This window comes from Cygnus atratus, chromosome 2 (genome assembly GCF_013377495.2).
Source record: "Cygnus atratus isolate AKBS03 ecotype Queensland, Australia chromosome 2, CAtr_DNAZoo_HiC_assembly, whole genome shotgun sequence".
NCBI lineage: Eukaryota > Metazoa > Chordata > Aves > Anseriformes > Anatidae > Cygnus > Cygnus atratus.
Window position 1 is genome coordinate 149400039 of NC_066363.1, and position 26425 is coordinate 149426463.

Consider the following 26425-nt stretch of genomic DNA (forward strand, 5'->3'; position numbering starts at 1 on the left):
TCTCCTCTTCTTCTTTTTCTCCCGACACATGGGGAATAGCGGGATGAGTGGTTCAGCTGGACGGGGAGCACCTCGACGTGCCACGCTGCAGCCCAGGCGGCTCGTGTCCACATGCCAACCACAGCCAAGGCCCTGGGAAGCCTTTCTCCAGCATGAAGCAAGGGCTGTGCCAGTGTTTCATGGGGAGAGAGCTCTCAGCACGTCAGGATGGGACCCTGGCCTTGAGAGAAACCTTCTACCAGCTCCCCGTGTGATCGTAGAGGATGTGCTTGCAGGAGGCAGCACCACCTGGGGCAGGAGATGGTCCATACTTGGACCATCCTGGAGCCAGGATTTCTGTGCTAGAGGGGAAAGGCTGGAGTTACACCTCACTTCAGTCCAGCTCTGGGTATGGCTTGGAGTCCTCCAGCCGCTGGACATGGGCAGGGCTGTCCCCATGGGGCTCCGCGGGCGAGCCAGGGCCCAGGGCCGGCCTGTGATGCACATCCTGCTCATGCATGTGGGCATGAGTCAGAGCCCGGGAGGAAGAGGCCTCACCCAGTGCAGGCAGAGCGCTGCAGGGCACTGGGGTTAGGTGCTGACAGAGGTGACAGCTCCTCACTGCTGGTGGCCCCTGCACCTGCGGCGTGGAGAAAGGGGTTTGGAGATAACCGTGTGCCCCACTACCTTGTCAGGGTTTCAATGCAAATGCTACAGGATGGAGTTTTAGAGACGTTTTAAAGCCTCCTTTTGGCATCTGCATGCCTTGGAGCCAGAGGAGCTGCTCAGGGCTCCCATAAACCTTCCAGAGCTCCTCCTGCAGCAAGGGCTGTGTGTGCTGATCCACATCCATGATGGGCAGAGACCCCTGGAAAAGCCATGCAATCTTCACCCCTCTTCTTCCCATCAGCTTGGCCTCAGTCTTGCTATCTTCAGCAGCCGTCAGCTGTTTTTTACCCAGGTGCTAATCTTGCTCGGGCCCTGGGACAGCTGAGATGGTCCAGACAGCCACCCCGCCGCCTTCTCAGGAAACAGGTGTCCAGAACTTTTGACTCCTGCAAATAATTGTGTTTGATTATTTCTGGAAATTTACCACCGCGGCCTTATGTGTGATTCCTCCAGAAATGAGATTCATCTTTGCTAGGAATCTGTCGCATGTCTCAAGCAAAGGTCACACTGAATCCTTTTGGAAAGCACTACAGCCGCAAGGGGCTCCAGGACCACGTGAGTGGAAGCGTGTCCATGGTTTGGCACTTAAACACAAAGCCCTGAACGTCCACAGCGCTTCTCAGAGTCAATGGGATGACTTGCAGGGAGTAACAAACGCTGGGTATGACTGCAGCCAGTGGTAGATGGATCATGGTCTGGCAGCTGTGGCTTTAAAAGGGCTATTGATTCATTTGGAAACAACTAGCACGAGTGACTTTGTAACAGGCAGGATTATTTCATCTCAGCACATGCCAAAGTACAGTACGGCCCTGAGATTTTTCCAGCGGCCATCACATCAGACACCCAGCAGGACACGGCAGCAATGCACCTTCCTTGGGTATGTCTGCAGCCCTCAAAAGCCAAGGGAGAAATTCTTCAGTTACAGACCAAACAGGGAGGAAGGGGTTAAGTTGGGAAGCAATCAAACAAAACAAAAAAAGTAAGCAGCTAATGATCCAGCCATGATCCAGGCTGCTGCAGCAGTTCAAAGTAAGGATAAATAAATATGACTCTCTGTGTGTAGGTATAGAAAATACATGCTCTAAAAATACACAAGAGAAGCTTCTCATTTCTTATCTGGTGTCTGTGCTGGGCAGCCTAAGGGAGCTGGAGTTTCCCTTCATGGGCCAACTGAGGATTCTCCTTGTGACCAGACCATGCAGCACGATACCTCTGGAGCCATCCCATATCCCAGTTGCCCCTCCTTTTCCAGCAAAGTGTCAAAAAATGCCCTTGTGGGTCCTACCCCACTGGTGCAAGTTAGAAAGGCTTCACTCAAACCAGATGCTGCTGAGAAGCAGGGAGCTGCGATGAAACCCTGGCAGCCCAGCCGTGTCTTCTGCAGACGAAGAGCCAGGCCCCATGCATGGGGCATCTGGTCCCACAGATCCCATGTGCAGAACATCCCCAGCCAGAACTTTGGGGTACGTGCCGAAAGTTTGCTCTGACATGATCTGTAATTCAACCACACTCAGGGATACATTCAGGGTTTTTTGCTCTGGCATAAATTGTAATCCGACCCCTGTCACCTGGAGCAAAATCAGCCTCCCCCTGCCCAGCAGCACGCTGCATTGCCATCCTGCTTGCTGCCTGCTGGGTGAAACCTAGAGATCCTAACTCAGTTTTCTCTCTGCAGAGACTGAGCAGCAACCCGGGGACAAATTCTCCAGTGCATGCAACATTCCTGTGTAAATCAATGGGAACTGTAGAGTCTGGCCTGAAGTCAGGATTTCAGGATTTGACCCAATTTAACCTTGGCATAAATAGTTGCCCAACTCCTTTTTTTTTTTTTTTTTTTTTGTGAGGCTCAACAATTAACTTTCAAAACAGCTTTAAAAAAAAAAATCAGCTCGGGTTCAGAAGTGCTGTGCTAGCCAGCAATGTTTTGTTAAAGTTACTTCCACTATTATGGTATTTGTTGGCGTCAGCACTCTGTGCAAAGTAAAGTGCCGCTCTGGGCTCTCCATGCAGGGAAGAGTTGTATGAGCCCAGGGCAGAAGTCTGACTCTTCTCATATTTAGCACAGAAGCACAGTAGTTCCTTTCACCAGATTCAACCATCAGGTTTCTTTTTTTCTTTTTTCTTTTTTTTACTAATCATGCAATGAAATTCAGCCACATGCAAAATGCAAGGGTTGCTCGTTGCTCAGATCAGATGGGTCCTGGTGGTGAAGCTGTAGTGGTGAGGCTTCAGGGAGGAACTGGGAGATGAGAAGAAGCAGGAGGTGTTTACAACATTGCGGAGGGCTAAGCTTGACCTCAGGGACTTACACCCTCTCTGCCCCTTTTTGTTTCTGTGCAGTGAGAGGGTACTGCTTCTCAAGCCACTTCCAGGAGTCTCCTTCACAGGGCTGCTGCAGATGCAAAGCTGTTTTTCCCCTCGCCTTCCACCCACAAAAAAAGGCATCATTTCAACCTTAAAGATTTTATTGCTTTAATTACTCTGCTCTATTTTGGAGTTTACTATGCCATTACTTGTTAATACACTTAATAGAGCACAGGGAATGCCAACACCATCGAAGCCTGCCGACATTTCATTTCACCTCCGATGCTCACTTTAACCCTGCACCGGGCAGCCCAGCATCAGAAGCCACTACCAACTCTGCTGTGCCCACGAGGCAAATCCAAGTGTATTTCCAGGGAAGGGGAAAACTGGTTTTATTTCCCCTGGGGCAAATATGTACATTGTTTTGGGTTTAGAATAAAATCGGTAGAACGGCCACTTTGCGGGGTGTTAACCAGGCGTGGGTTTTAATATACATTGAAAAGTGCTTTTGCTTAGTTCTGATTCAAAATTTGTTTCCTTCAGAGCAAACGAATCTGAGTAGGTCTTTAATGTTTCAAAGCAGTATTTGAGTTTTAGACTTAGAGTCTGAGCTTCTGCCCTCCACCAGAAAACGTCCTCAAAATTTGGCTGCAGATTTTCAGCACTTCCAGCTTTGAGACACCCTTCCAGATTCTCCAGCCATGCTTTCCCTAGCGAAAATGAGGGGAAACTGTGATTTCAGAAGCAAAGCCAGTCCACGGCGGTTTAAGAGGCACAGGACGTGTTGCCTCAGCACTGTGCCACGTTTTTGGTGCTGGAAGCACTGGTGGTGGTGGTGTGTGCCTTGGGACCTGCCAGTGCTTTGAGTCATCATTTGTGCTTCCAAGCCTTTGTCTCCTTTGTTCCCACTGCCCCTTGCCTTGAGGAGCACTTGCAGCTCTGCTTCCAGACCTGCTGAGCTCGGGGACAGCAGCAAAGGGGCTGGTGCTGCTGGCATTGGGGTCGCCTCGCCAAGCCAAACAGCGCCTTTTGACTCACTCACTGGGCTTGCAACTGTGAGCGGAGAACAAGAGGGTTTCAGTAATAGTGAAAATCTCAGATTCACGTTGGAAACCTTTTACTTTTAGCCTTTTACTTCCCCCCCTCCCACCCCTTCTGTGACTCAACACCATCTCCGCGCAGCAGCGTAACTCCAGGCGCACCGTCATTCTCCAAATATTACAACTGTCAGGCAAACAGATTGCTCACTGCTCCCCATGCTCGGCTGAAAGGATTACAATATAGATTAGGATCAGGATTGCCTTCCTAAATGTTCTCAGCCTCAAAACAGGTGTAAGGGGAAAACACGTGAGGGAAATTATTTGCCACTGGAGAATCTCTCCAGGAGGAATTGTTGGATAAATACTAGCTGGAGATTGGGATCAGCAGCTGCCGAGCTGGGCTTTTCCCATCGGAGGTAGCCTGGGAGCAGCATTACGGGCTGCAGGCCCGTGCAAAGCAAAAATGCCACCGCATGCATTACGGTAATTGCCTGTGCACTCACACGCTGCGTCCTGAGAGAAATGGCAAGTAACCAAGTCATGGAAAAGGAGCAATGGGAAAGCATGGTGCGAAAAGTGGGCAACATAAGACACCCGCTACTCGAGGCTGGGTTAGAGAGCGGAGGGAAAAGCAGCGTGATATCCCAAGGATTCACGCGTCTTTGCAACCTTTTGTTGAGATAATCCTGCCTGTGTTGAGATTGTTTGAGAACTGCGAATGCAAGGAAGGAGCCACAGGTCCAAAGTCAATAGGCACTACTGAGAGCCTGGCGTCTTTGCTGCGGAGCATTAACCCTAGCCCAAACGTGCGGTAGGTCAGTTTAGGTTCTTTCCTGTAAACACATCCGTGCTGGAAAGCTCAGGTTGGATTCAGCACGTCTTTCTTGCCTGCTTTTTTCAGCTGGAGAGGCTTAAGCAAAGTGGGATCATGTGATTTGCCAAAACCACCCAGTGAGTCACTGGCTCAGCCCAGATTAGATCTCAGGAGCTTTCTAGCTTTGATCTAGCCACAAGACCACATGGCCTCTTTCTATAGTCTTTGATGAAAGGCTACATAAACACACATAAGGGAGTTTACTACATTTTTTGGAGGTTCTGAAAAAAAGTTTTGCCCCTAAGGCAGGCAAAATTGGAACGGGCTATAAACGGGTGCCTTGTGCATTTCTGCTGGGGTAAAGAAAGTACCAGGGAGAAGAGTACACGAGTACACGTCCGAAGAGCCACCAGGAAAGCCCTGCACAGAGGACAACAGGATACTTTGGATCATTGTGCTGCTAGTGCCTTACCTGCCATCTGGGTCTTTCCACAAGAGCTGGTTACCTTGTACAGAGACGTGGTTGCGTCATCCTGCAGAAAGTATAAACACATTAAGCAATGTTATTCTCTAAAACATCAACACATGAGCTACTTACAATGGACTAAAAAGTCATTGTTGCTTTGAGGATATATTTGTCCCAAGTGATTCATAACAATCTGTGGCACTGAGGCTATGAAGACTTCTAAAGGATGCCTCTACTTCCAGGCAAGTATCCACGGAAACAAGCCCACAAGTTTGCTTTGTTTGCCTCCTTTTACCTAGGATAACCTTTTGAGCTACTTTGTATGCAGCCAGGCTCCCCGGCTGAAGCCGACGTTTGCCCCCTGCGAGCGCTGGGTTTCTCTTTCCATACCTGCTGCCTGCCGCCCACCCCATCCCCTCATGGCGAAGGGCAGTGTGCCCGTTCATGGAGCCAGACGAAGGCGAGGACACCTTGCTGGCAGTCTCTCCTGCAGCACAGGGTTGATGTGGTGCCAGGAGCCGCTTGCCTGGGCCTGCCTGCACCAGGACTGACAAAACCGAAGATAGTGGAGCGCAGGGGCTGTGCCACCACAACCTGGGGCTTGGAGCAGGACTGGGAGCAGTGGGACACCCTCATGTTCACAGGATGGGCACCTTAGTTGTGCCAAGTCCATCCTTTGGCATGGACAATCTCACGATCACTGATGCCACCTTGTTTAGACCTGTAAATCACCTTTTTTTTTTTTTTTTTTTTCCTTTTATTTCTTTTCCTGCTCAGTCCCCAGTGTCCCTCCAAAACTGTCTCTGACACGCAGGCAGCCATCCTGTAATGTTCTGGATCCCGTGAAACCCCCATGGCCGCTTGGAAGGGAGCTCTCAGCTCTCGGAGAGAGCCACGTCATGCGGGTGAAGCAGCATGTGTGTGTCTGTGTCAACACATAACAAAACACATTGTGCGCACCCTGAGCTCAGGAACTAATACGTGCTCTGGCAGGAAGACAGCTGTACCAGCAAGAGCACAGGGTCAAAAGCAAAGGCAATATTATCTCCTGGGGGACTAATAAAGACAAAAGACAAAGCAACTGTTTACAGTACCATTGAGCAGGCTGTTTGGGACACTGTACTGGGGAACACAGCAGCTACTGTCACACAGATGTTAGGCACAGGTAAATGTTCAACCCAAAAAGCACACAGAAACTCACCCCTGACTGCACCTAGCTGCCCTGGGCAATGAGACGAGAGCATAACCTGCACATCAGAGGAGACTGTCTGCTGTCCTCTCCTACTGATATAACTCATCCTGCCTTCTTGATTTGAACAAATCTGACAGAATACACACCAGCTCGTGCTTTCTGATAAGGTGGGTTGTAGAGATCCTGGAGCGAGCCCCTGGAAAACCTGGGATCTCCGTGCTTCTGCACCAGGATTGTAGTGCTGCCAAGCCCTGAAAGCCTGCACAGCATTAGTGCCCAGTACCAGCAGGAAATGTCTTCCTTCTGGTGCTGCAAGTAATGAGATGTGATTTATGGAGTGAAGTTCTACTTAATAAAACTGGAAATGAGATACTGATGGGCGGCTGTGAAAAGACCACCTAGCTGCACAAGCGAACAGGGCATTCAGTCCTCTAGTCACCTCTTCATAGCTCAGAGGGGGAAACCCCACCAGGATTTTAATTCAGCGCACTGAATTCAAATCATTTGGTCACTTTGTCTAGCCAACTGCAGCTCCCTGGAGTTAAAAAAAACACAAACGGTCTTATTTCTTAAGCTTCACACAGCCCTGGGTAACTCTTAAAGAGAGCCTTCTTCTGACAGAAATGGAAGGACTAATCACTCTGTCTGAAAAGTAGAAGTAGCTTTTGTACCGCAGATCATAATCAAATTAGATTTATCTCGTGCAAGTAGATTAGAGCACTAATTATCAGCCTATGCATGTAGTGCACGCACATATATCTGTGATCATAAACACTTATACATCTCTGCATCCAGAAACGCACATAAGGTCGAAGCTAAAACCCATGTGAGGAAGGTTATTGGTGCCCTTTGTGGGGAGGAGGATCTCCTTCTCTGTGGTGCTGGACAATCTAGCGCTTCATCAATGGCTTTGGCTGCTTCAGCCACCTGGGCTTGTCCAGGAAGATGGTATCTTGGAGGTGGAGGATTGGGCAAAGCTTGTGGTGGTGGTGGAACAGCTAAGCCATAGACAAATGTATGGCCTGGTAGGAGAGGAAGAGATTGCACTGGAGATTGGGTCTCTGCCAGTGTAACTTTAGTAGCCAGGAGGCAAGCTAAGCCCTTGTGACCTTGTGGTCAAATTTCTCGCTGTAGCTTCTGCAGGAGAGAATCCAAGTGATGCTGGTGCCCTTGCTGAAGTCAGCAGACCTGCAGAACATGTATCATTGTCAGAAGCCCGAGCACACGCTGACAAACTTCGTCACTTCTTGGAGACACAGGCTGGTACATCACATTACTTCACTGTGACTGATGGAACCGAGACCTCTGCGGAGCAGCAGAGAGCACCATCCTGGAGGCAAAGATCACCGACTTTTTTTAGTAATGACATGACTGAAGGCCTGCTCACCATACAGAGGGTGGGCTAAATGCACTCTCTCGCTTCAGGGTCAACGCATTGCCAATTCTGTTCTTTGGTGTTCCCACTTCATACAAATTACTGCTAACACGACCATTATTTTTTTTTTTTGTGGTCCCCTTGTGTCTGGGTTTTCAAGGTTGCACTGTGTTTATGTGTGTGTGTGCCTGCACGCACATATTTAAAGCAGTTGCTGGCATAGTTGACTGGAAACATAAATGTAAAATGAGAAGTGTTAATGAAAACTGGAAATTATCCAAGAATATTCTGCTGGATGTTCAAAAATCCATGATCTCATGGAGACGGAAAATAGCTCTGTTGGGTAAGAAACAGCCCATTTAAAAAGAGATGTAGAAAGAGCAATATAACATGAAGAAATGATGTATAAAGAAGGAAAAAAAATAGGAAATAGAATGGCAATGATTATAAATTACAAGCTAAAACAATGTAAGGGATTGATAAAAGGAAACCAAAGGATTAATAAACTCTCAGCAGCCAGCGGAGCTAAAGAAATGCAGAAAACATTCCAAAAATCCTGTTAGGAACAATGCTGCATCCTCTCCCAAACCATCCCCATGGCAGTATAGACCAATTGCTGAATGCAGATGGTAAAATCATAAACAGTGGTGCAAAAAAAGGCAGAAAAGTTTAATAGCTATTTCTGCTCTGCCTTTGGAAAGGAGCGAGATATTCATCCCATATGATGTTGCGGATGGAGCAGAGCATTTACCATCTGGAACAAAGGAGGATGTGAGGCAGCATCTGCTAAAATTAAACATTTTTCACATCATCTGGCCCGGCTATCTCTGCGTCTTAAAGGAGCCAGCTAAAATGCTTGGTGAAGTTTTATATTTACAAAGCTGGGGAAATTCCAAAGGCATGGGAGACTGCCAGGGCAGCTCTGGGACATCACAAGCGTCAAAGGGACACTCTGGGGAGCAATAGGCTGGTTAGTGGGACAGCATCCCTCGACAGACTCACCAAAAGTTACTTCAGGCCTCCGACAACAAGGAAATAGAGGCTAAAAATAAAACCAGTGCGAATCAGCAGTGTTTCGTGGAAGGTAAGTCTTGTCAAAGAAACCTGTTGTCTTTTTTTTTTTTTTTTTTTTTTTTTCCAGACAAGATTAGAGATCGGGTTGACACAGTGCTCTTGGCTTTCTCCACCACATGACAGCTTGATTAATGAGCTCACATTGTACAGGATGAATAGGGCACACACCACCTGGATTAAAAGTTGGCTGAGTGACAGACATGAAAATGTAGTTACTGACGGGGAAATAGAGATGTTGGACGGGATAAAGGGAGCCACATGGAGCTCAGCGTTTCTGTAGCTGCAGTCTGAGCAGCTCACACATCTCCTTCCCACACTGAAGGGTTCGAGAGCCCAGTGTTGCACATGTGCCTTGGCAAGGTCTGTCTGGTCTGTTTGCATAGCGCTGGGATGCATCTGCACAATTACCTCCATTAAGCAGGTGGAAAAGCAGGGAGGTAACAGAGATGGGCTGACATTTCAGGAAGCTGTGAGAAATAATGGACAATGAGAAATCAGCTGCTGTCTTACGGGGCAGGCTGCACACGCAGCACTGTATTTCTGGCCTGACGAACCCACCAAGGCCATCAAGCAAATCAGTAGCGGAGCTGGGAAGAGAGCTCAGCAGTCGCTGGCTCGGGGCCTGACCCAGGCTGACTCACTTATCTTACACATGTTGCATCTTTTCCATGCAGGGAGCAGCCATTGACATCAGCAGAGCCCAGAACTCCTCCCGCTGGCCGGCACTGGCTCTTTCCTCCCTTCCCAGCAGAAGCATCAGCTTCCACCATCACGTAACTGGAGCGGCACCTCATAAAACAAACAAAGAAAGAAAGAAACTAAAACCATTACCGAACAGCACTCCACTTTGATAGAAGACTGAAGAAGCATGCTCCTGTATGCTCACCCAGTGTTTCCTTGTAGTTTACAATTTCATTTTGCCTTGTCTCCTGACAACTTCACTATTCGCTATTCAGGGTACCTTAGAGTTGAACACAGATGTAGGAATGAGCCAAGTAAGGAAACCTTTATAATGTGCATTCATATTTGCTTCCAGAGCTGGCACAGCCAAAACCTGGTGTCTTGGAGTTGCCAGGACCCCTTCAGCAGCAGCTGGGGCTGCTGGTAGAGCCTTACCCTGAAGGTGAGGGCAAAACGGTCTTTATACGAAAAGGAAGAGTGAAATGAGGTAAAGCAACTAGTTTGCAAATATTTTATTACCTTTTGGAAACTGGTAAGATTAATTTCATTTCCTCTGCAGTGCTTCTGCTTGACGCGGGACAGCTGCCAGCTATGACATCTCCCCTATGATCAACAGCACAGAGACCAGGAATAACCGACAGCTGGACCCATTCTGGCCTTCCTTTCATGAAAAAAAAATAGAATTCTGTGATTAATTAACAAAACAGGGCAAAAAGCGAGGCACTGGGGATGCTCCAGGAAGGGCTGGCCTCCGTGGCCATTTCCCACCCCTACAAGAGGCAGGTCCCTCGAGGCTGGGACGGTCACCCCACCGCTGTGACCTCCTGGGGACAGTGGCAGGAGCAGCAGCAGGGTGTGGATGGACAGAAGTTCCCTCTTGGAGCAGGGGTCCCTAGGGACAGGGAGCTGAAGCTTGGCACCCACCGTGGCATGGAGTCGGCAACACAGCCGGGAAGCCCTGCATGGCTGCAGCGCTGTAACCATGTGTTCTGGAGCTTGTTTTTGGTAGGAACAACCCTCTCTGGGCTGTAATTACACAAACTCGGGAACATCTGCAGAAAGTCTAAGCCCTCCAGCTGTGTGACTGCAATACATACAGGTACGCAGCTGGCTCATCCCACTGCTACCTCCTGCCATCCCAGCACATCTCACCTCCTCAACAGGATTGAATCCCCAACCATCTTGTGATAACTGGCTCTTTTTTGGAGACCTCAGCATGCACCCACCTAAGTCCCATCATCGAATGCCAGGAGCACAGGCAGGGTAACAACCAAAGACGTGGCCAGGCTGGGAGATCCTCCTGGAGACCCTCAGGGGCTGGGTGTAGCTGCAGCATCGTGATGCAGGGTGAGACTTCCCCTGGTCAGCAGAGACGCCTCCGTGGAGACACCCAGGTGGGGTGGGCAGGGCAAGAAGGCCTTGCCAGTCCCATGCCAAGGAGCAGGGCACTTGCCAAGGTGTCCCAATACCCCGTTTGTTCATTCACCACACCCGTGGGTGAGGAAAGCCATATTGTTCCTGGTTATCTCAAAATCACCCACAGTGCCAGCCAGCCTGCAGACAAAAGCACTGATGCACGATGGAAAAAAATAGCCACGACTTGTTTCTTCAGGACAGGGTTAGAGACCCCCCTCCTTTACCTGCTTGTGCTGGGATGAAGCTGCAGATGCCACCTTGATGCCACCACCGTGTGCTCCCTTTCCTGACGCGGAGGTGCTGGGGCTGCCACCACTCTTACACCCCTGGGACATCCAAGAAACCCCATCTGCCTTCCTGGTGGATCTGGGTAGTTTCAGAGCCCACCTGCCTCTGGACGTCCTCTAAGAGGGCCAGGCAGAAGTTACCCATTCTCCCAGAAACTACATAATTTCTTCCTATGCAGGGGATGGGCTCGCAGTTCTTGGTTGAGATAAGCAAGGCTTCACCTCACTGCTGGCTCCGTGGTGCTGCTGTTGGATGCATGCTCATGAGCTACACTTCACAGAAAGATGGCAAGTCCTCCTCCCTACGCTCAAGTACAAATTTCAGGGGGAATCACCCCTTCCTGGAAGCATCACACCACAGCCATCAGCACCGCACTATACCTGAAACTAGAATTTCAATGGGATCAAAGCATGTCTCTTGATGTTGGCTCCTGAAGGAGATTGTTCCCTGTGAGAGCACGCAGGGGGTCCTGACTACCGTTTATTTCCTCTAGCAGAAGCTAAACCAAAGTTTCAAGAGCACTGGAGTGCCAGGGGAGTTCTGGAACAGTGGCTTTTCTGTTTCCACCTGGTACACAGACACCCCACCTGGTAGGACACTTCCCTATTTCCAAATAACCCTAATTACTCTGAGTGACTTTGGCAGCACTGGAATTAGAAGGAGTAATGAGCAAACTCAAAATCCGTCCTTCTCAGATACTGTAACCCTGGGTTCACCAGCTGATGTTACCAAGCACACGATGCTCATCATCAGCAGAAGCCTTGGAGATGACAGTGCAGCTGTGCCAAGGGGGCAGAGCTGGCAGTCCTCATCTGGGTTCAGACCTCCCGAAAAACACCTTGGCAGTAGAGGAGGACATCAAGAGGCTCAGTGCTGAGCTCAGGAGAGATGAAACATCTTTTCCTTGTGAAAAAGCAGTGGGATGCAGAGACTCGAGGGGAGACTGGGGGACAAACTGCCTCAGAGGTGACAGTCACAGCACCACAGGACACAGGAGGGGGCTTAGGTGGATGTGGGCTCCACAGCTGAGATCAGAAGTTTTGCAGGAGCAGAACCTATGAATAAATGCAGGGGATGTAACAAGCACCTTGTGAGACCACGAATAGATGAGCACTGGCTATGGCTGCGGTGTTGAGTGGTGAGCATGCTGGAGCAGGAGGCTCTGTTTTTGCTACGACCATGCTGTGTAATTTTTCCAGATTGCTTGGTGCTGCTTTTTCTCATCACTGAGAAAAATTTCAATAATTTTCAAAGGGCATGATAAAGGGCAAAGACTCTCTCTTATTTTTTGTATGAAATATGTTTTGCAATATAAAAATAATTCTGATGCCTATGGCAAAATATCATGCTGATTCACTTGTGGATCAAGGACAACTCAATCTGGTTGATGCCAACAGCTTCAAGATTAATTAAGTTTGTGCTGCTGAATGCTCTTCACTCACTGATTCAGCCAGCATTAACCAAGGGCTCTCCCAGACACACATCTTCATGTGGTGGTCAGACCCACAAGGCTTCCAATGGCACAGAAATAGCTGGGGGAGCTCCACGGGTGAGTTGTGCAGCCTGGGTTGAGCTCTGGCAAACTCCGAAACAGATACCTGTGCCGCTCCAACGTGGACATGTCCCAGCCATGCTGGCTGGGGGCAGCATGCTCAGAGGACACCGGCATGGAGCGAAGGGCACATCCATGGTGTGGAACGAGGTGCAGCAAAGATCTGGCTAGCTCCAGGTTGGAGAAGTCAGGCTGTATTTACATGATGTTGTCCACGAGCTCCCAAGCCCCAGCTCTTGGCAGCTACGGCCTGATTTGTCTAGACTGTATCTGGACTCGACCTGGCTCCCCGCCAGCCTGAATGAATCTCTCAACACCACGCTTCCCACACGTCCAATCCTGGGATTAGCATGGGCAGAGAGAGCTCCCATCTATCTGCAGCAGCCAAAGCAGTCAGTCCTGTAGATGTTGATGCTGGAGTTGCTAGAACGCTTATCTCCCAAACCCTTTGAAGCAGACACATCTTGTTTTACATTTGCAAGGGATGCCTGTCCTTGACTGGCATGCCTTGGCGATACTGCAATGTAAATACTAACAACATGCCTATAAATACATATTTTCTAGCAGCTGAGCCAAAAGTGAATGAGGTCCATAGAGAGGCATAGAGACCTTTCACTGGTTTTACAGTGAGACATTTATTTTTGTTCTGAATAATAAAAAAAAATACAATCTAACAGAAAGATTTCAGGTCATAATTGACTCTCAGACTATGTCCATATTAGTATATTAAGCAGCATGCATTCCTGGGCCCTATACACAATCATCCATGCTATTTAGTACTTAAAATGTTCCATTGTGCAGTTCTGGCCAGTGTTAACTAGTAGGCTCCCAAACAATTCCCAGGCATGGTTGTTTGGGAGTCAACACAGGTTGTTCAGCTTACAGTGGGCAGGTTGGATATGGCTACCTTGTTTTGATGGATAAGGGAATTTAACTGTACGGACATGGTGCTCCATGCCAGCTGGCCTCAGGGCCAGAAATGGTCCCAAGCACATTTATTTTACTGTATAGGCATAGCCTTTGGTTGGACCACTTAGTTAAGTGTGTATAAGCAGGTAATTAGGATTGCACAATTGTTGCTTGGATTAATTTTGAAAGCCAGATCTTTAAAAGAGGGTGGGTGCTCAGCACCCAATACGCACCCTCTTTTAAAACAGAAGCAGTAATTGAGTGTAATAAGCACTTGAAAACCTAGCCCCAGGGGTCTATGTAAGGCTGGTAGAATTCAATAGGAGCAGTTGACTTGGCTATTTCCATGGTGGTTTGGGTTGGGTTTTTTTGTTTGTTTGTTTTATCTTTATGGCAGTTTTTGAAATTTGTGGCTTATTGTGGCTGGCCAAATGGATGTGAAAGTAAAGAAAACAGGCTCAACATTTTTCTTCAGAGAAAACTGCCAAGCTAGAAAGTGGAATCGTTGAGAGTCCAGAAGGAAAAAACACAAATGGTCAAAAATGAAGGCCTGCAGCTATTGGAGCATCATCAGTTCTGGCTGCTGGAGGCCTGGTCCACAGCACTATGATCATGGAAGCAGGTGATTTAAAGTGATAATTTAGATAGCGTTAATTAGCTCTCTTAAAACAAAACACAACAAAACAAAGCAAAGCAAAAAAACCCACCTTATATTTTTCATTAAGAATCATAATAGGATTTCTTTCTCTAAGCAAAATACTTTTTTTCAGATTTCTTCAGCTTATTAAATTACCTAATGTTCTTTAACCTACATTAGGTTAATAGCAAGGGAGATTTTAAATGGAACTGGATGTGATTTAGCATGTTTTCCCTTCATCAGTCTGATTACTTGGAGACCACATTCCTCAAACTCTTTCCTGCCGTGTTGGTCATTCAGCATAGCCCCAGGACTGGGTTAAATCCTGGATTACAGTAAGTTTCTGTCAGACTCATGACCCTGCATGTAGCTGCAGACACTCTAGTTGGGCTTTTGACCCCTTTTATTGGGAACCGTGGTGTTAGTGTCAAATTCTTGAAAGTGTTCTGCAGTTGCAGTTGGCTCTATCTTAAGTGGGCAGACAAGGTTGAGGGTTTTCTGATTCAGTTTATCTGTTTGCAAAATGAATATAATGCTGATTTATCATGGACAAAATCTTATTCTGTATATAGAGCCTTTCCTCCCTCCTTGTAGGATCTCAAAACCTCTTGAAAATGTCACAAATAGTTCCCAGAGGTCACTTTATCTCCTGCTGAAGTACAGCCAGCTTTGGAGTGATCTGAGGCAAATATTTAACATTCCAGAGCAACAATTTAGGCTAGGAAGTGGAAAGGAAAGCCTCGTTCAATTGAAACTAGAGAGAGATTTCAGATAGGCGGGATGTAAATACCTAAATTGTGCTTTGATTAATTACAGCTACCTCCCTGAGGTAGTCATAAGCTCGGTCACCTTTTATAAACAGTCATAAGAGGAAAGGAACTATAGAAAGGGAATTCCAGAATCATCCTTCGCAAACATGAATGAGTTAAACACTATCTGATAAGAAGGCAGTGTTTTGGGTTTTATTTTCAAAACATCCCATGTGTAAATGAGTAATGCAACGTTCAACCTCTTGAGCAAGTGGCCATGTACATAACAAGCTGTTTACTCAAGATACTTCCATCAAACACTATCAGGTTGCCTAACTAAGTTTGCAAGCAAATGTTACAAGACCCCCATTGCAACAGGTACTGACTGCAAAGGCCTCACACAAAAGTCTAAGAAAGGATTAAAGCTAAATGTGACACAGCTAGATAGTGGGCATTGACGTACAGAAATGTTATCTCTGGGAAAACAGGGGCCGGTGACAGTCAGGCTGCTGGAAAATAAAGCCTGTCAGGGAGCCAGCAAGTGTAATAGTGGAGGGAAAACCTGCCAGTCAGGGGAAAGGTGAGAGAGGGGAAAGGTTTAGTGGGAGATTTTGCCCTTTTCTGGGACTGATTATATCCTTCACAGCACATAGCCTGGAGCGATTTGATTTGATTTGACTGCTCAAGGCAGTCTGGCCTGGAAGTACATGTACTCTGCAAGAGCATGCACGATTTGCTTTTAAAATTACATCTGATAAATGAGACCCATGATAAAATGTACCAGTTTATCTCAAAAAAAAAAAAAAAAGCAAAAGCAGAGCGGTAATCAGGAGAAAGTTCATAACAAAATGCCAGGATATAGATATATTATTCTGAAGCCAATTACTCTCCAGTACTGGAAATCTAAGATACCTGCATATTAAATTATCAGTTTTTCCATGTTTTGGCACAGGAGCCATCAATTTCTGCTAGTCAGACATTATTCCCCAAGTGCTGACATTTAGAGGTAGGCATTTTGAAGGTGTTATTCAAATTTACCCATACATTAGTAGGTCAATGCCCTCTGTCCTAATCAAAACAGGAAGGGATAACTCATGCGTCAGACACTTGGAGCTGGGACAAGAGTCTCAGAAACCTGGTCAGTACTGAGGTTCCGATCTGAAGCTTTGATCCATCTGCATCTTTGACACATCTTTTTTCTCTCTAGTCTCTCCCATGAAGTAGCCATCCTTTTGGCAACATTAAAATCAGATAAATGTTTAAAATGAGGATTATAGGTGTGGAGAGGGAAGAGATGGAACCATGACCACTTTCCAAATCCTGGAAAAACTCTGGAACAAATATCAAACAAACCACCTGCGAGCACAAGAGATGGGCAGCAGTCAACATGGAGTTGTTAAAAGCAACTCACGTAAAATCGATCTTTCCTTTTATAGTAGGGTAAAAGGTTTAGGGAATAGGGAGAGTTTCCATCTCAACTTTTGTCTTGACATAGTCCCATATGACAAGCAAATATGCTCTAGAATAAATTACTGATGTTGTAGATAGCTTGTTTCCTAGCTTGTCCTCAGAAAATATTCTATTAGTTTAACCATGAATTAATCACTATCAATATGAAAAACTGTAGCCAGTGGAGTTCTGAAAGGGTCTGCCCTGGGTCATACTCTTCTATAATGATTTGGGTAATGACAAAGCTGCACATATTCAGGAGGCCATGGTCAGAATTCAAAATGTTTGGGACAAATTGCAGAAATGAGATGAAAAAGGAAGAGTTTAGTGGTGCAGGTGCAAAATGCTACATGTGAGCAGAAATAGAGTGACAAGACCAATTTTGGACGTGGAACAATTTTTTAACCTTCAGTTCTCTTTTGAGAAGACTGTAGGGTTATAGTAGATCACATGCTGAACATGAATCAGCTGTGTCATTGGATTGCAAAAGAAGCAAACACTGTATTGGGTTCTGGTAAAAGGAATGTAGCTTGCAAGATGGATGAAGTCATCCTTCTGCTCCACTTATCATTAGTGAGGCATTGGCTGTGGTATTATATTGAGTCTGGGGCACCTTCAGTAAAGATATGGGCCAACTGGGGAGAGCCCAGAAGGGGGAAATAGGAAAGATCAGCCATCTGAAAAGAATTACTTTGTCATGCTGAGACTGAAGAAATTGCAGTCAGCTTAGAGAGAAGACTGACAGGGAACACAACAGCATTCTGCAAACACAGAAAGACTATTTAGTCTTTTGGAAATGTAGGATGCACTATGGAAAACAAAAACAGTGGCTTAAATTTCATCAGGAAAGATTCAGATTAGTCACTGGGAAAAAAAAAATCTAATGATGAAAGACAATGAAACACTAGAATCAATTGTTACGGTAGAGCTTGCAGGACAAGATGCACATATGCATCAGGAATTACACAGGTACAGCTTATTCTTTTAAAAGAAGGCTATTGTTTTGAAACAAGAAGGATCATCTTTAGAGATCCTACCAGTTTTCCTGGGGTGTGGGACAGCATGCTTTAGGCAACCCTGAATCACAGTATCACATGGCTGAGGTTGGAAGGGACTTCTTGCGATGGCCCAGCCCAACCGGCTGCTCAAAGTGGAAGCACCTAGATAAGGTTGCTTAGGGCCCATCCAGTCAAGTTTTGAATATCCCCAGGGATGGAGACTGTACAAGCTCTCTGGGAAATCTCTTCCAGGATTTGACAAACCATGATTTACAAAGTTTTTGTTTGTTTGTTTGTTTGTTTTTACGTTTAAATAAAATTTCCTGTATTTCATTTCTTTTCTCCTTCACATCTTGTCCTGTCCCTGTGTGCCACTGAGAAGAGACTGGCTCCATCTTCTTAAAGCCCCCCATCAGGTATTTATTAACAGGGATAAGATGTCCCTGAGCCTTCTCTTCTCCAGGCTGAACAGTTGCAGTTCTCTCAGTCTTTTCTTATAAGACAAGTGGTCCAGTCCCTCAATCATCTTTGTGGCCTTTCAATAGATTCATTCCGGTACGGCAAATGCACCCAGCACTGGACACAGCACTCCAGATGTGCTTCACCAGGGCTGAACAGATGGGAAGGACCAACTTGCAATGACGTTTTCCGTCATCTGGGTCATCAATGAAAATCTTAGAGTATTGGCCCCAGTGTCAACCGCTGAAGTGCACCACTAGTGACTGCCCTCCAGCTGGGTTTGTGCTACTGATCACAAACCTTTAAGCCTGACAATGTAGTCAGTTTTCAGTTCACCTCACTATCCAGTTATCTGCTCTGTACTTCATCAGTTTGTCTATGAGGATGTTGTGGGAGACAATGCTGAAAGCCTTGCTAAAGTCAAGATAAACAACATCCACTGCTCTCCCTTCATCCACAAAGCCAGTCATCTTATTGTAGAAGGCTGTTTTGTTGGTTAATACAATTTTCCCTTCATAAATCCATGCTGTCTACTCCCAGTTACCTTCTTGCCATTCAGATATTTGGAAATGGTTTCTGGGACCGTTTGCTCCATCAGTTTACCAGGGACTGAGGTGAATCTCAGTAGTCTGTCATTTCCCAGTTCCTCCTTCTTGCCCTTCCTGAAGATAGTATCAACACTTACTATCTTGCAGTCCTCAGGAACCTCTACAATTGCCACAACCTTTCAGATGTAATCTAGAGTGAGATGACACTGACATTGGCCAGCTCCCTCAGCACACAAGGGTGCATCCCATCAGGCCCATAAACTTGCATATGTTCACTTTGTTTAAATTCCCTAACCTGGACCTCACCAATCAACAGTAAACCTGTGCTCCAGACTTCCCCTCCAGTCTCAGAGCTGTGGGATTCTTGATTGCAGGTCTTACCAATAAAGACTGAGGTAAAGAAGACATCAAGTACCTTGGCCTTTCCATATCCTTTTCACCAGGTCCCCTAACCCATTGAGCTTTGGGTACATATTTTCCTTAGTCTTCCTTCCAATATTGATGTACCCTGAAGTCCAGGTTGTGATCCCACTTTTTGCTCTGCTCCTACGTTTCAGGATCCTGCACTCCACCATCTCATGGTCAAGAAAGCCAAGATTTCTCCTGACCTTCACATCCCGGACCAGTCCTTCCTTGTTGGTGACCATGAGGTCTATCGCTATATAAAAGTGTGTCACTGTGTGGGGAAGTGGAAATTGACATGTGGGATCTTCAGGGGATTTGTTTCCTGACTGTGGTCTGAAAAATTAGAGGATTAAAGTATGGATCTCCTTATTTTCATCCCATCTGCCTGCACCACCTCTGCTACTGCATCAAGACAAGAGCTACCTCTGGATTTGTTTTGCTGTCTGTCAGGAGATCAGGCAGGATTGGGCAGGTGTCTGTATTAAATGAGACTAGTTCACTACAGTCCATCTGGCTCACCTTTCCCAAGTCCTCTTGCTGGACTAGGTAAAGAGAATTATCAGAAACACCTTCTGGGGCTGTAAGAGATGGTAAAATGACTGTGAAAATGGTGAGGATGGGGATTAGAGAAGGGATGAGTAACTGAGAAAAGGCAAAAAGAAGAAGGAAAAAAAAGCAAGACAAGAAAATCTTTGTGTGTAGAACATTACCATGGCTGCCAGAAGGCTGATTCAAGTCATACCTCCACTACTGATCTGGAATATATCTTTAGATATATCTTTAGGTAAGCCCTACCACTTCTTTAGGTTGTTTTTCCCCCTTTCTCCAGCTGTAGATGTGCTGAAGGCAGGATAGGGAAGAGGAAGGGCTTGACCAAGGAAGATCTAGCCATACTTCCATGCTGCTAAGCCTGCACACAGTAGGCACGTGCCTTCTGTCACGTGAGGTTAGCAGTTACGTGGCTGTGTAGCTCTCTTCCCTGTGTGCCTCAAACAGATACATAAGCTTCTCTGCTGCAGGAGCTTTTCCTCATTCTTGTAATAAGGTTGTGACCTCAGGCCCCACTGATCTTCTGTTTGAGAAGTGGATTTTCACTGCAGAGGGACAGATTTGGTCCATCTTCCCCATGCTTGGCAACGGCCTGAGTTCAATGCTGTGGTGTCACTTATTCTTTCCCTAGCTTCTTTTCCCGGGAGCATGTTTGGGAGGCTGGACATAAATGGGGTGCTTTGGAGGATATGGAGGTAACTTTGTTAGGGAAATAGAACAGATTGGTTTATTTTTCTTTTTTCCAGGGAAATATTTTCTTGTCTCCTAGGGTAGATAGCAGTTACTCCTCTGCATAGATAGGTGCACTTTACATGAGCTTGTCCAGTGTTTGTCAGGTTACTCTGAGATACAATCACAGGAATAAATAAATAAATAAGTAATAGAATGAGAGAACTCCCTTGTTCTGCAAATAGAACATGCAAAATAAAACCTAAATGAGATGTAAGGGAGAGGAGGATGGACAGAATTATCACCGGCTGTAGTCAAATGGCACAGCCCCAAGAAGGGATATGGCTTACACGTACGCAAATAGGCATTACCTATTGCCCTTGCTAGACGTGACTCAGCCACAAATATCACCTGCAATTGATTGTTACCCCAGAAAAACAAATGATTCAAACTTTGTAGAGGGGCATGTGCAAGGCACTGTAGACCAGCCACAGGACAAGAGAAAGCAACAATCTGCTTGCAAAAGGAGTCTTTCTAAAGACCACAACAGCCTCTTAAGCACACTTTAAGGTACAGAGTAGCACTGCAAGCAGGCAAATAAAACCTGTCTCTCCCTGAAGTTAATGAAAATATTTTCACTGGCCAGTTTCCTGGGGAACAGGCTGGGAACTGTACAGCAGCCTGTAAACCAGGATTATATACACTGCAGCAGTACTTACTGGCCTTGGCATATGAATAAACAGCAGGAATAAGTTTCTATGCAATGAGCAATGGAGAAATATTTACCTCCCTGAAAAGTCAATATTTTAGCACAAACAGAATTGGGAGAGTTTATGAAGGTATTTTGTTTGTAAGCAAACTTCAAAGCTTTTTATGAGTTAGTTTTTTAGCTACTATTATTTACATTTTTAATGGCAAAACAGTTCTCAGAAGACTGAATGGGATGAGTTCATGGCTCCAGCGAACAGAGGGAGTGACACACAGCACTTCAGCACCGGCTGTGCAGTGGGAACTGAGCGTGCTAGAATGCTGGGCCAAGCCTTTTCTCAAGGAGACGCTCAAAGTGATGTCCTCAGCCTGGGTTTCTGGCTCCTTCCAAGTGACATGGTGTGCAAATAGCCTGCAGATTAAAGAGATCTTTCCGGTGCTCCCCACTTCTGAAAACTGTGCACATTGACTCAAAGTTTGCTGGCTGGTTTTTAAAATCATTGCCAAATCAATCCTTCATTGTATTCCTCTAAGGGAATGCTTTTTGATATCATAAGAGTTATTTTAAGGTTCCCAATCCTGTCAAACAAATGGAGGGATTAGAAAGGGGTGACCTTAGACATAGAGGGAACGAGGCCAGGCACCCACCTTTAGCTGTCAGGTGTTCCTACAGGCCATGTTGCCCTGTTTTTTATAGACCCCGAATTTAGGCAGTAATTCAGAGTTATTACCTCTTTTTATTGACAGTGCAGGGAGCTGAGGTAACCGTTTTCCCAGTTTAGCAAAGTACTGAAAGCTGAGTGATGAGGTGGCTAATCTGATGCTACTGGGCGAGGCAAAGGCTGGAGTCTTCTCCCCGGGTCTCCTTCATGCCTTGCTGGGCAGGCTCCCTGCTTAGCTCTGTAAAACTGCTTAGAGTCAAGCTCCACTCCCTCTAGCTTCCTTAACAAAACCTCACACTTTAATCTTGAAATACTGTAAGAAAAGGGATCCGGGCACGTGCTTCATACCCAGCCCTGTGTCTCTAAATAGATAGTTTAAATAAAAGATGAGGTGTAAAACCAAAAGGTCATGGAGAGATCATTAACCACTCGGAACTGTAGAGTCTACAGTGATTTCTTCTATTCCACAGATTGTTTGTTTCCTGCTTTGATGACTTTAAATGTAAATGTGATATTTGTGTGGACTTCCTGGTCACCTTTCTCCCATAGATTCCTGAGAAAAATATATGCCATGACTTGCATTACTCTGCTGCCTTTGCAAAGAGAGATTTCTCACACGTAGTGCTTCAGCACTGCCCCACTTAAAATTGTCCTGATAACTCTGTCTAAGCAAATCCCAGCTGTATAGCTATTGCTGCTGCCGCTGCTATACCCTGCCCTGTAGATGTCTAATAGGACAAAGACACCAGGGTTTCCTGGAGTATCTCAGTGGTTAGGATGCTGGCAGATGACTCAGGCACAGAGGGGTTTAATTTTACTTCTATTCAGTGACCTTGCATAAATCATTTCCCACCCTCTGAAAGTGCTTTGAAAACGATGGCTGACAAGTGGTATATAAGAGCTTGGTGTTTTAGCAGGGCCTGGTAGTCATTTCAACACAGCCATTTTGTAATCAGAGAGACAATGGTTTATACTGGTGCCAATGTATTTCATTAGGGCCCTCCAGTACTATGTGATTCCCAGTGGTACGGCTCACTGCTGCGCCATGAACACCTCATCTCTCTTTGCCATTATCCCAAGCTCCCCAAGCCCGTATTACTTGGTGAGAACGATGATTCCAGCTTTAAGGGAAAGCTAACATGGTAGGTGGGCACACACAGCTTTAGGTCCCCCTCGTCCAAAGGAAGTGTGCAGCACAGGAGGACAGCAGGCAGTTAGGGAAAAGGAATGTGAGGATGGATTTCAGGAGAAAGCTTTCTGACAATGAGTTTTGAAGCAAGAAGCTCATGCAACAAGGACTCAAACCAGACAGAAATTCCTGGCTTATTTCTGAGTGCCGAATTAGTGGGAACTCTTGGGAATAGAGTGAAAAGGAAGCACTTGGCACTGCATCCAGGGCTATAGATGCCTCAGGGAATTCATGCTTCTTACCTAAGCTTCTCTGCTTTTAGAGAAAACCCAGTGTTTTACACTACAGACACTCCAGGTTTTGATTTCTTCTAGATCCTTCTGGTCTTTTTTAATGCCATAAACTAAGTGTCTATGGTTGTACTCTGCAAAAGAGAGAGCTCGGCCAGGCTGTTATGTTGGGAAGCAAGTGGGGCACAAGCAAGGTTTATACTTTCCTTTCTCACTTTGTCTCATATGTGGCAGCATTTTCACATTAAACTGCTTGGTTGTTTCTTAATCTTAGTCTGTATCCCTCCCTGTCATCTTTCCTGTTCTTCTTCATCTTCTCTTTTTTCTTCTGCAATCCCGAGTCTTTTTTTTTTTTTTTTTTTTTTTTTTTTTTAAGAATTAATCAGACTGGGCAGCTTGCTTGTAGAATTCCAGCTGGAATTTGGACAGAAAAAACATGACCTCTGAATGGTTGTACCTGTATGGCTCCATTGCATTGAGTGCTGGCTGGCTACAGAAAACATGGATCTTTAATAACCTTCTGAAGACTGCTCTTTGCTCCAGTGGAAAGCTGTCTATATGCAAATCACCACCTCTGTTGGCTTAGAGATCGGACTGAATGGGTATAAGGGACATCTCTCTGAAGAACATCTCTTTTTTTCAGTATCAGGAGACACAGACTGTGAAGAGCGTTGACCTGCTACAACTCCTTTCTATGTTCTGCAGAGAACAAGCAAATATGAGTTTTGGAGCTAGATTACACCAGTCCATTCTATCACATTGCTAGAAAGGTCACAGAACACTAGAAAAGAGCCTTTTTCCATGACCTGCCTACCTCTTTCACACTTGAATTCTCTCTGCTCTTGCTCACTGCTTCAGACAGGTTCCTGAGATCCATAGGCTATTCTTTTTACACCGCCTGATCACACACTCTGGGAGACTGTCATCTAATTTTGTACATTGTTTTGAAACACTGCTTATGTAAAAGTTGCCCAAGACGATGAGATGGCCCTGTGTCTCTTTATATGTATTCCAATTCCATGCTCTGCCCTGACTGCAGCTGTCTGAGTGCTCTTTTTCATAACACCTGGAGGCCTAACAAGTATCTCAAGGTTATGGGTGAAGAGCTTCCAGAGTGCTGAGGAAACATGCCTGGTTGTTATGATCTTTGTATTCTACAAAGTCTATGTGTCTCTTTGCATCCTGTACCATGTAGCCCTGAAGAGACTAACTGTTGGCCCAGTGAGCTACAAGTTTTGTTTAACCAAGTAGGAAGCCAACATTGCTTCTGTTTGTGTTAAGCACCTTGAAATTTGAAATCGCATTTCCATGCCAGGATGGTAGATTAGGAAGAATCCCAGAGTAAGAAAGCAAAGAAATGATTTGTAGCCTCAGCAGGAGTGCAGTGAGATGCAAGCAGATGTTAGATCATTGTCACCTGTGGAGGTGTACTATGGAGGGACCCAAATTCAGCTTATGTACCACATACTATTGTACAAGTCACCCCAGCTACTTCCAGTTGTTTTTCAATCCCATTTTGCATACCTGCTTTGCTGTGAATACCAAGTTGAGCAGTTTTCCTTCAGGCCTGATTTCTATGAAGCTTTTTTTTTATTTTTATTTTTTTTTTTTGGTTATACATGACAAACTTTATGGTAAGAACTTTCTGAAGGCCTTTGTCTGGTGCTCCAGCACGTGTAATTGTTGATATTCTCCTCCTTTCCAAGGGAAGGAGCACTTTGAGAGAATGCAGTCCAAAAGCCTTGTTTCATAGTGTGCCAATTGCACAGAGCTCTGCTAATTTCATCTGAATTTCAGATGACTTGAAACCAGTTACAAATCTGATCCCACCTGGAGTGCTGAGACTCCCGTGTAACTCCATGGATGTGTAACAGCACAGGTTGAAGGTAACGCAGGAGTGAAGAGGAACCCACGCAGTTCCTGTGACAATGCTGCCCCTATTCTATGGCCCAGGGACAGCCTGTGGATTACCCCATGTCTTCATTACATTAGGGAGCAGCCTGGACCAAACAACTCCTATGGGTTCAACAGGTCTGGAAGCAGTGGTAGCTTCTTTGCCAGCACAGAAAAGGAGCTCATCATTTGACCCTACAGATTCTACCTGAAAGTTCTTTTAAGGGTAGCTGTGAACACTGAAAGATGTCCTAGTCCCTATCCAGACCCACAGGTCTCTTCACTGCATTTGGGCTTGTGTGGTGGAGGTGTAGGGCCTGGGCCAGGAAATCTCCCTAGGTGTGGGGGAAATGAGTCCTATATACGAACCACAGTTCTGGGAGGCTGTTTAGGTGTAGAAGGGCTAAACCCCATGTGCTTATGTGTGCTCTGAGCCATCCCTCAGATGGTCCTCAGCGGGGTGCTGCAGAGCTGACACATACTAGGCTGCAGGTACAGTAAATACTGTAGAGCTGGGCCCAGATGGAAATGGAGAAAGAATAGGACACTGGTATAAAAAGGGTGGAAAACCATTCCTACCCTCCAGCCATGTCTTAGCTGCCCAGTTTAAAAGTAAAGAAAAACAGCTCGGCAAAATACAAAAGAAAAAAAAAAACGGCCCTTACAGATTTGTCTCCATTTTTTCGTTGAGTTTGCACATTTCACTTCTACAGAGGGAATAACAGCTGCAATCTTTCCTCATCACAATTGCAAAGAAATGATCATCCCCTTTCGCTGCATTTCCTAACTCCCCCAGTTCCTCTTTCAGGTTTATGCCTTTTCTGTATGAAGTTCTCTCGGTGGCATGGAAATTAATCGAAATGAGTGTGACTAAGAGGGGAAGACCCAATAATGTCAGGATTTCAATAGTAGCTCCTGAATTGCGTAAGTACTATTTTTACAGAGATTGCAGACAATCTCATGAATCATTGCAAATGTACACAGCTAAACACAAGCTGTTTCTTCCCAAAGGCTGAGCCTGAGTGGTTAAAGCTTGTACGTCCACAGTGCATGGGTGCTAATAATAACCACTACATTTAGACAGTGCCGTGAGCTGGTGTCACTCAGAAACATGATGGGGCCTGATCTATAGAGGTGTAGTGAAACCACAGCGCTCATAGAAACAAATCTCCGGCAAGCAATTACTTGGACTTCCTGCAAAATACCTTACCCCCACAGACCATTAAGAATGTCCCTGCCAGAAGTCTAGAGGCAAAAACACATCCAAATCCTCACCTGTGGTATTAGTCCTTTCCTTCCTTTGTCAGTACATTATTTGTCTTCCATTTGCCTTGAAGGCCAGCTATAACCCTTAGAGGCCCCGATTTGAGGCAACTGCTGTAGTTCATATACTCTTTGTCCAATTTTCCTGCAGAGGTATTTGAACTTTCTTCCATCTGCTGCCATCTGTACTGGGAACTTATTCCTGAATTGAGATCAGCTCATTGTTCACTGCCCTTCTGCAGAATTATGCTATTCTTC

The 26425-nt window shown here is 45.9% G+C and overlaps 1 protein-coding gene across 1 annotated transcript; it reads right to left on the bottom strand.

Moving 5' to 3' along the window:
- Positions 1–3610: 3610 nt before the first annotated feature.
- Positions 3611–26425, bottom strand: LOC118252693 (uncharacterized). The gene is made up of 5 exons (XM_050708787.1): positions 26180–26425; positions 10114–10255; positions 9564–9702; positions 5279–5339; positions 3611–4005 (listed from the first exon to the last, which is right to left on the bottom strand). Exons 2-5 carry the CDS (start codon positions 10140–10142, stop codon positions 3611–3613), a joined length of 624 nt encoding a protein of 207 aa, XP_050564744.1. The 5' UTR covers positions 10143–10255; positions 26180–26425.